This window comes from Monopterus albus, unplaced genomic scaffold, assembly GCF_001952655.1.
Source record: "Monopterus albus unplaced genomic scaffold, M_albus_1.0 scaffold13.1, whole genome shotgun sequence".
Lineage (NCBI taxonomy): Eukaryota > Metazoa > Chordata > Actinopteri > Synbranchiformes > Synbranchidae > Monopterus > Monopterus albus.
In genome coordinates, this window is record NW_018127893.1 from 3408051 (window position 1) to 3419269 (window position 11219).

Below are 11219 nucleotides of genomic sequence, written 5' to 3' on the forward strand. Positions count from 1 at the left end.
ATAATTTCCTTTTCAACTATGGGCTTCAAGAACATAGAACTCATGTTCCTTTCAATTGTATTATTATTTATAGTGACGGATGTATCATCAGTACAAATGCTTCTTCCTAAACTTGGACCAACATTCACAAAAAACCTGTTAAACTTATCTACTGCATCCTCCAATCTATTGACCGGTGTGTCATTATCCATAAACTATTGGCATTTTGGTTCTAATTTTGCAGAAACCTCAACCTAATCAGCAATGATCACAATAATAATCTTATATAATGTCATCAACAATTGTTAAACACGTGTTCTTCCACTGCTTCAACTGTTTGTTGTACATGAGGAGAACAAGATATTTGACATGCCTGCTGGCATTCACAGAGCTGTACAGGACTGATACATATAGTTTAGGAAACACCAGTGACACCCACATACAGTATACAAACCTAAATACTGAAGAGCTAGTCTTGTTTTGCATCATCATTAAAATTCATTAAAGCTGCAGTGCAGACCAGCAGGGCTCCGAAACACCAGTGTTTGTGTGTTTCGGTCTGTGTGGATGATAAGCACACTTGCCTGTTGTCAGCACTCTGTGCCCTTTTCTTTGCTTTTAAAACAGTACACTCGGGTCTTAGATGGAGGGCAGCCAGTAGTCAATTACCCTCTTGGCCATTTGAATGTCATGGCACAGACTTGTTTTAGAGCAGAACAAAGCAGGGACAAAACAAATGTTTATATACTGTGGGATGTGAAGAAGCTTTGAATGAATGGTTCCCATAACTAAGATCTTATGTTCTGTTGGTTCTTATTAGGTATCAGCATGTCACCTCCATCCCAGGTTTCAATAACAGACTGTAGTCTGTTATCCTTGCACTACCAAATCAACATTTTCCTTCCCTCATTTGTCTGATACCATTTGATGGTTGTTGTCTTATCATACTTCTTTTTTTTTTGCAGAAGAACATTTATATTAGATTAGCACCATCAGACATGTGAAGCTGGACTGGAGTGTAACTGAGCAAATGTTCTCCATGAGGTTAATTGGTATAAATGTAGGAGACAAAAAAAATCATTATACTCATTATCACTGTGGTATGAATTGGTTTGGCTGGTAATTCAAAAGCAAAAAGAGCAGATAAAATGACTGAGGTGAAAGTACAGATATGTCAAATGTCAAATAATAAAAACATGATACAACATAGGACAAAATAAGATGAGTTTGCGCATTCTCTCTGTGTATGTGTGGGTTTCCTCCAAGTACTCCAGCTTCCTCCCACAGTCCTAAAGCATGTAGGTTAGGCTGACTGGCCTGTCTCTGTCAGCTCTGATATAGGCTGTCGACCTGTCCAGGTGTCTCGCAGAGTTGCTATGGCTTTGTAGACAAGTCATTTTCCTCACTATATCTTATATTAGTCGGGGTCATTTAAATCAGTGAATGAAATGTAGTCCTTCATGTGTGACCCATAAAGGGAGCGTGGGTAGTTTCTCTTCGGTGACTCCTAAATCATCGCCACTGAGAGCAAACTGCATATAAAGAGCACACTTAGTTCCATTCTGCTCAATATTGTTTGGGTTGTTCATGCTTATGCTCACCTGAGAGCCTGCAGACAAGTGTGCTAAACAGACAAGGCTGTTTTCATCTACTATTTAATTTGCCTGTTTACTGTCACAGCTGAAGCGCAGTAATCCCCCTCAAGGGCCCAGATGCCAATCAACACTTCAGTTAATGGAGGTGATTTGCAGTCTTGACAGTCGTAATGCGACGGTAGGAGGATGTGCTAAGTATGAAAAACCAAACATTTTCTAATTACCACAGCAAACACTTTTGTTTTTTGGCAGCTTTGTTCCTTAATATTCCAACACACCAACACTTGATAGCTCGTTGCTGTATGAAATATGAAAATTTCCCAAAAAAATAATAATTAACAAGTAGACAAATCCTTTGCCAGTAACCAAGTGCTGTTCATTTGTCTCCCTAATCCCTTCCAATGTAAATTTAAAACCTCTTCAAAGCAAATATTCAAAAAAATGTTTATATTAAACCATTTATTATTAAACCATTTGTCACAAGGTTGATGAAGGCATAATTTCATGTCTGGTCTTAGCAGAGTGCAGGCTGTGTTACAATAACAAGCGGTGCCACCTGTCATAACACTGACAATAGGTCAATTAAATGTGTCACTTAATGTATGTTTTTTCTTATTACCTCTGAATTATCAGTCAGTCAGTATTTACGCTGCTGCTTTTAGGTAATTAAATTAAATTAAAGCAAATCAGTGTTCATAGATGAAAAGCTGAAGGGAGGGAATGCCTGCCATGGCTAATTAGTCATTTGTCATTTTAGGGGAATAACATACAACAAACTATTATCATTGGGAATGCAACACTAGCATGAATTTGGAGAGAAATTCTACCCTATACTATAATTAATTCTGAACTATTAACAGTTGCTATGGCAAAAATATATACTGCAACTACTTGACAGAATATTATTAGTATTCTTTGCTTTTACACTCAATACTTTACTAAAGCACTGGTATATTCACCTTGCCTGGAAATTTCAGTGTCAGTGTTACAACAAATTGCGATGCATGAACACAAAAGCAGAAGGTGAGTGGGTGTTAAGTCTGTGTACCAAGTTATAATTCTGCGTTTACAGGTTGAGGATGAATTTACAGGTTGTTTGTGAACATTTATTGCTCCTGATGTGAAGGCATTGTCATGCAGGTGGTTTGTTAATGGCGTAAAACTCCCTCATCATTGGCAGGGAGGGATGATGGTAAATCTGAAGATAACTAATCTTTCTATTTTTCTCTCTCATTTTTCTCTGCTAGGATGAAAATGGTGCTGAGGGAGCTTCATGACAGTCAGATAAAATCTCCTTATCTGTATGGATGCTACAGCTGAAAGTTTATCTGACAGACAATGCTCTGACCAGGAGAATAAGATGCAAGCGTTTAACTCTGGAAACCTGTAAAAACGCTTTGCTGATCATGGCATTTTACTGGATGGAGGCTCTCCAAGAGTTATGAGCAGACCGGATGACTACAGTTTTTCTGCATCTGGTTTTGATATTGATCATTTAACTTTAATGTTCTGACTTTCAAATTTCATCAAAGACACGAGGAACAGCCACGTTTCAGTGCAAAAATCAATTCAGGAGACTTCATATATTGAATAGATAAGAGAGAGACAACAAGCAAACTAGCTTATCTGTAGTCATCATCTTCCTACATGCAGCTGCCTGCTTAGCTTTATTGAAATAGGGAACCATTAAAGCCATCAGAGCATTTGTTAGAAGACCTGGTCTGAAGCTGCTGTTGCCAGCTGGCTGCTGGTTGGAGATGGCATAAGTGCACTGGAAAGAGAGAAAAGAAGAGCCTGTCTGACAGGAGCTGAATACAAATCAAGATTTGCCTCTCCTGCTGCTGCACCACCACCGAGACAAATCAGTACTGGAGAAACGAAATGGACAAATTAGTCAGCTTCAGTTACAGGAGCATTATTATGGTGAACTGAAATTATGCTATAAGATATTTTCTAAAGGTGAATATGAATTCACACTGCAATACACAGGATGGGAAATGAAGGAAAATATTGTCTTAGTTACTGATAGGTGAATGAAAGACAACCTTTTGCATCTACCACAGCCAACGATGCCACACCAGAGTACAGCCTTCCTTAGTGCCATGTCTGGACTGATCAATGTACAATTCTGTATTATAGTGATGAGGCTAGTCTAAACCTTATAGAAACTAGCAGAGCTGAGATGGAGGTGGATAATAGTTCACTGGACTACTTCACCAGCAACGTCTCTGATATTCCTGACACCACCACAGCTCCACCCTGGAGCAAGGCCACCCTACTCGGCCTGCAGGTCTCTCTGTCTGCATTGTTAGCTGTCGTCACGCTGGCAACTGTGCTTTCAAACGCCTTTGTCATCGCCACCATCTTTCTGACCAGAAAGCTCCACACACCTGCCAACTTCCTAATTGGCTCCCTGGCTGTCACAGACCTGCTAGTGTCTATTTTAGTCATGCCGATTAGCATAGTCTACACCGTTAGTAAGACCTGGTCACTCGGGCAGATTGTTTGTGACATCTGGTTGTCATCTGATATCACCTTCTGTACGGCCTCCATCCTGCACCTGTGCGTGATTGCATTGGATCGTTACTGGGCCATCACAGATGCTCTAGAGTACTCAAAACGCCGAACCATGCGTCGGGCAGGGATCATGGTCGGGGTGGTGTGGGTGATCTCCATATCGATTTCCATGCCTCCACTTTTCTGGCGGCAGGCCAAAGCCCACGAAGAGCTAACAGAGTGTGTGGTAAATACAGATCAGATCTCTTACACCCTATACTCTACCTTCGGTGCCTTCTACATTCCCACAATGCTTCTCATCATACTCTACGGACGTATCTATGTTGCTGCCCGCTCCCGCATCTTTAAGACGCCATCATCCTCTGGGAAGCGTTTCACCACAGCACAGCTTATCCAGACCTCTGCAGGCTCCTCTCTCTGTTCTCTTAATTCTTCCTCCAACCAGGAAGCACACCTACACTCTGGCAAAGCAGGAGGTGGAGAAGGAGGAGGGGGAGGATCGCCTCTGTTCACAAACAGTGTGAAAGTGAAGCTGGCAGACAGTGTGCTGGAGAGGAAACGTCTGTGTGCAGCGCGGGAGAGGAAAGCAACCAAGACGCTGGGCATCATCCTGGGCGCGTTCATCATCTGTTGGCTCCCATTCTTTGTGGGCACGCTCGTCATGGCCATATGTAAAGAGTGCTGGTTCCATCTTGTGCTTTTTGATATATTTACCTGGCTGGGATACCTGAACTCCCTCATCAATCCTGTAATCTACACTGTATTCAACGATGAGTTCAAACAGGCTTTCCAAAAAGTCATCAAATTTAGACGGTGCTCCTGAAAAACCTTATAGTGAATTAGAACTGATTGTTTTGGAAAACAGGGAGTGAAAGACATGCAAAAATATATCAAAATGATACATCATAATGATAAATGAATTACTGTACTCATAATGTTCCAGCTTGTAAACATATGATGAAGGTGATGTTTTTCTTTGTGTGTGAGTGTGTGTGTGTGTGTGTGTGTGTGTGTGTGTGTTTCTTTACCTCAAATAACCCTGTGCCATAGCTATTTAGATACCTACCTTATAGGTATCATATAGATTCATGCATGCATGCTAAAAAAATCTTAAGAATCCAAATTATGGAAGTCATTGTAAAAAGATAACAAAAAGGGATTTAAAGTCTATTTCAAACCACAGGGACGTTGCTGATATTTCCTGAACAAAAGCAGCTGTAAAACGAATGAGAACTGGTGTGACTGTGTGGAAAAACCAAACTCAGAGTGACTGGATTCGATCTACCAGAAATGAAAAGCCATGAAATATATGTTGTCATAATCTCTGTGTCATACTGTATGCTGCTGCGCCCATAAAATGTCCGTGCGGTACAGTAAATTAAATTACTTAGAAATACTACAAAGATGCAGAGATTCAGTAAAATTGTTTTCATATATGTATTATCACTTGCAAATGGTTTGTGTGTTGGTGGGCTGTACTGTATGAATGTGTGTGAGAGGCAGTAACTTTACTGTAATAACACATAGTGTTTGTGGGAGGGAGAACTGTCAAGCGATTGACATTTCTGCTGTACATACTATTCTCCAGTGAGGCTTTACAGAGACTGATATGGAAACAGCATTTCCCCTCTGCTTCTCTGTATTACAGTAAATAACACCCACTGCCCTAGCAGCAAATAAACCCTTCTAAAAATTAAATGTTATCACTGAGCAGAGAGTACAATGAAAGAACAAATGGTCATTGCACTGAGATAATTATTAACTTTGAGAACTTTATTTATTCATTCGTTTTATTAATGTCAATGCTTGTTTTACCTTTGAGTTAGAGAGTGTCATTAGTAGATGCTGCATACTTGCAGGAAAACTGATTCACTAATGTAAATTAGAATTACGGCCACGTGGTTGTATGCCTCAGTCAACCAGTCACGGGTACGGGACAGAAGTGAGGGCATTGACCTTTGACCACCAAAGTCTAATCAGTTCATTCTTGAGTTCAAGTGGACACTTGTGCCAAATTAGAAGGAAGTCCATCAGAATGTTTCTGACATATCGCATTTATAAGAACTGTACGGACGTGTGGAAGGACAACCTGAAAATATCATGCCTCCGGCCTCGGCTGTCTCCAGCGTGAAAGCATTAAAATGATCGTGACAAAGGTACCTGATTAATTTTAATGTAATGAGTTTTTTCTGCGGTGTCATTTCTTGATGCGCTTTAATATATGCAGCATTAGCAACCTGAATAACACGATGCCTGAACATGACTCTTTTTCTCAAGTTCTGCGTCAGAAACCTATAATGCACATGACACATAAAATGTCAAATAATCTTTCTTTTCCTTTTCATTTCTTTCTTAACCTTTCTATTTCACTTATTTACAAGACTGATCCTCACTGTTGACTTAAAAACAGTTTTCTTAAAGTTGAACCATTAACTTGTAGGATGAACAAAAAGGGTTGGACAGCCTTCACGTTTGTCCAGTGGACTGCTTTCAGTAAGGACCACCCACAGGAATCAGTTCAGGAGGCGGTGAGCAACTCAAATGACTGAATGACCTTAAAAATGTATTTGATGGCTGATGGTCTACTTCTTTATTCAGTCTAATATGATATGAAAATTATACAGTTTCTTCATAATTTGGATCTACAGTACATGTGTGCATGAAGAGTATATTGTAACCTTGGTGTCTATGCAAGTGATTCACTCCACCTTATGAACCTCCATCTGCTTCTGCCATCAATTCTTCATGTCTGCCTCTCAGAGCGTCTGCTGTATATACATAATGTATATACATCTCTATGATACCATAACCTTACAGTGCCCTCTCTCTCTCCACTGGTTTGAAAATGACCGGCTGAATAGCCCAGTGGAGCAGACACTTTTTGAGATAGTCAGTGGAGTTGTGCTGGTGCAGAATATTTTCATTCCACAGGAAACAGACGGGCTTAGCCACACTACAATAAATATATTATTAATGTGCCATTTATTTGGTTTACATTTCCAAAGAGAGCTGCAGTCAACCCTCTGGGCCACTGTGGAGCTGAGCTCTACTCTCATAAAAATGTTCCCATTAGAGATGTAAAACGTGTCGTTGATCGGCTGAGTTTTAGCCGTGCTGGCCACACGGCTCTATGGATGGCAATGTTGGTCAGTCAGCGTAAATTGTTAGTGGCAAAAAAGCCCCCCAAAACATTTTAATGTCTATTTGTGAAGTTTAATTGTTAGTGATGTTCCAAAATCACAGTTTGATTGACAACCAATGCTTCTCATATTGTATTTTTTCTTGATCGGACAAAATGCATTTGACTGGTTTGACAATTCTTTTGTAGTGCACACTGAATAGCATTAGTAGGCTATGTGTAATGGATTTGGGACACAGCATTTGTCTTATTTTTTATCAGCTGCAGTATGTTCATCACCATATTGGGTGAACACTAATATTAATTTTATGTCCTTCTAATGTAATCTTTAGGTTCAATATATTGAAAGAAAATGAAATCAGTTGTCACTCAGCTCTGCACTGACCGCTGTCTAGGACAGAAGTACAAATGAGGAGAGAATGCATTCATATTTTTCCTTTTAACATGCTACATGTACAGGTTTAAATAAATAATCATTTGTAATGGATCTAATGTCTGTTGCAACCATCAGTGTTAAATTATTACACTGTGAAAATTCCAGGATCTAGGATGAGATCCCACATTACCCTGGTGATGTAACATAATTAATGCGCTCTATATGTTAGACAAATAAAACTCTAATTATTCAGGATACAGCATTAAACATACCATAGTTCACCAGCTATTGATTAATGCTTTTTGGGAATCACTGGTGTATAATTAATTTGTAGTTCTATAAATACTGTATGGCTTGATAAATTAGTATTCATAGAAGGTATTGGAACAAATTATAATAAATGAATATGTATCTCTGCAAGATATATAAGAGGCATCCTAATGCCATGCAGACACTCCATTTTGGGTTTAAATCAGGTTGCATGTGTCTTTCTCTCCCCTCTAAAGAGTCAAAGGCTAAAATACAAAAAAAGGAGTCAAAAATAGTTCTGTCACTCCTGTTCAATGCGGATAGGAGATGGCTTCAAATAAAGCTAGGCTGTCTGGAGCAGAGAAACCAAAAGGCCAGGATGCACTTTACCTCACTCTAAACTTGTGTATGGAGTAAACCTGAAAGGGAGCACAGAGGAAAACAGTTTGAAGAGGGTAAGTGAATGGAAAGATAGTGACAGTCCTGCAAATAAACAAAATAAACCCCCTGAAACCGTCTCTTTAGTTATTTTACTCAGAACTACAGTGATGAACTATAAACCAATCAACAACGGTTAGACATTGCCAATCTTAGAACCATGCCACATGGCTAAAAATGACAGCTCTCATAATTAAAGCATGTTCTAGTTGTCTTTAATGGTATGTCTAAATTTGTCTAGTACCTTATGCAGATGCAGATTTTTGACCCATTTGTCGTTGTGCAATGGTTGTGGGTTGTGCTCCTCCTGCTCCTCCTTTCCCCTTCAACCGAGGACATCTGAGGCTGGCTGTCCAGTCTATAGTCTCTGGAATTTAACCATTTGGCACGCCTTGCTCTTGTTGTGTTGGGTAAGTTGTTGTGCCTTTTTCAAGAATCTTGAGATCTCCTGAAAGATTTTTCTGGTAACCTTAGTGGAGAGTCTCTTTCCTAGTTGTTCTGTTTGGCCCATCAGGTTGTCTATAGTGAAGTGTATTTGTCAAATCCTTTCGCTTAGAAGTTGTGCTTGCGATCTTCTTAGGATGTTCCCAGTCCTGTATCCTTTTACAGGAGAGCCCAGCCTCAAACGTCTGGGGAAGACATCCTGTTGGCAGCATCGCAATGGTTGTGGGTTGTGCCCCTCCTTTCTCCTCCAACCGAGGACACCTGAGGCTGGCTGTCCAGTCTATAGTCTCTGGATTTTAACCATTTGGTGAATAGCAACATGTCTGTGCAGATTCTCAGTCATCCAGGTCATAGTAAGCTGAAAAAAAAAACTTAGAAAAAATCAACTGGACTACGTTTCTAGGTCGAAGACCTAGTAAAGTAAATGTAATCAAAAGTATCCACATGCTGTGAGAAATACATTGTTAGATGTTCATTTCTTATGTTGCTTAGTCTGACAAGAGTTGCAGGGTGGTAGTATATCTTATATAAAGGTTGCAATTGTTCTCAACATGACCACCAGTCCACTGCTGGTTGCCATACACATCCACGCACATTAACAAAGACACATTCTCTAGCTCAACATATAAATATTGGAAATAAATGAATTAAGACCCTTAGTGAATAGTTTACATTTTCTGCCTTGTGAATAATCAATTTAAATCCCTTGATGCATACATACTGTTCAGGAAGCAGCACGGAGAAGTAACTAAATAATAAAGCATAGATTCTTCAGTTACTGTAAACTGAAAAGAAATGAGTTGTAATGTCAAAGTGAGGAATGTCTGAACTACTTTACTTAACCTGTTGCCTCTGTGACCTGGTTCTGTTTTAGTGGCAGAAAAGAGATGGATGGACAACACCAAAACCACTGCAGAAAACGTCTTTCATACAGAAATAAATCATTTATTCTGGTGAGACAATGGGAGTTACTGAAGAATACATAAAACAGCTCATGCAAATATAAACTGAAATATCGCCACTTAATGAAATGCATCTCCCAGACTAACAGGAAAGCTATGATGCTTAAATCATAACTGAGATTCAAAATGAATAAAACAAGTGAATACCAAGATCAGGGTATATTTGTATCCTTTGTGTAGTACTATTCAAGATACAAATGAATAAGTAATGATGACAGATTACATTTCTCTCTCTTTCTCTCTCTCCTGTGTGTACTTATACAGCCAACAGTTTTTCCACACAGGTCAGGAATTCATGTTTTATGTATGGGCCCAGAGCAGCACGAGTTCATAAAAAACATTTATTTAAAACATGTATGAGCTTTAGATACATTTCTGTTGACCTCTGTCATTTGGCACAGTTTCAGTTTTTTAAGGTGTCACAGTTTATGTCAGCATGCGCAGCTGGAAGGTGCGATGTGCAGCATAGCACAAGGTTACGTGGTTTACACCAGCTCTGCAGCTTACGGCCCTTACTGATACTTTGATTTTGACAGACTTAAAATCAAGCAGTACACTGAAAGCACTGAGCATTTGCTGATTCCAGAAGAAGCTACATATCGGACTTAAGGTTAACCAAGCAAGAAAACAGTGGTGTGCCTGGTTGGCAGACAGTGGGACTAAAATATGATAAATAGCTGTAGGGGAAAGAACTACCAAGGCAGCAAATTAGTGTACAAAAGGAAAACAAGTCAAACCATTTCACTTTCCAGTTAGAACAGCTCAGGGCTCACTCCTGCCAATTCAGTTTTCTCTATAAGGAATTAGTCAGAGAAAGCATTCACCCAGAATAAAATAAACCCAGAAGCAGAACACTTCAAGTCAGTGAAGTATTATATGATAGATATTTATGACACTCAACAACCAAACAGTTTTGATTTAAGCTGAGTGCTGTGTTTGGTTTAAGGCTCTGAATGATTGCAGGTTCATTCCACCACTTGAAGAAGATTTCAGTTCCAGCCAACGATGCCCCAGACCCAAGCAATGGCTTGTCTGCCTGAGAGAATATAAGCACATAAATAGAGTAATAAGATGTTTCTCATCTCTTCTAGCAAATTTCTCTCTGATACTTTGAAGACTAGTAAAAGTAACTCGTTCAAGGTCCATTTACAACCAATTTATACCTGCTTTGAAACAGATTCTATAAAAGCTGCATTCTTAGAGTAAGTATTCAGAAGCACTTGCTCAAAGAGCTCGTTGTCCTTGTTCTGCCTCATTTTACTCCTTCTGAGAGAGGATACAGCAAATATCATTTTATCTTTTGTGCACAGATAGTCTCATTATGATGATTATACATTTTTAAAGCAGGAACATGAGAAGAAAGAACAAGGGAATGGGAGAAGCAGAAAGTAAGGATTTTTACTGAAGAATTTTAAATTCCCTCTGTTACACTTCATTATGAAACAACATATTATACATCAAGGTTAGACTAGGTCTATTAAATAATACCTTAAGTGTTAAAGGATTGGCTTCAGATTTTT

General features: G+C 39.3%; 1 protein-coding gene across 2 annotated transcripts in view; it reads left to right on the top strand.

Moving 5' to 3' along the window:
• Nucleotides 1-5889, top strand: part of htr1d (5-hydroxytryptamine (serotonin) receptor 1D, G protein-coupled) — a 75900-nt gene extending 70011 nt beyond the window's left edge. For both annotated transcript variants that reach the window (XM_020591079.1, XM_020591081.1), the window contains one exon: nucleotides 2822-5889. In XM_020591079.1, coding sequence (XP_020446735.1) covers nucleotides 3757-4914 — 1158 coding nt within the window. In that variant the 5' untranslated portion in view covers nucleotides 2822-3756 and the 3' untranslated portion in view covers nucleotides 4915-5889. The remainder of the gene's footprint in view (nucleotides 1-2821) is intronic.
• The last annotated feature ends 5330 nt before the right edge of the window (nucleotides 5890-11219 follow it).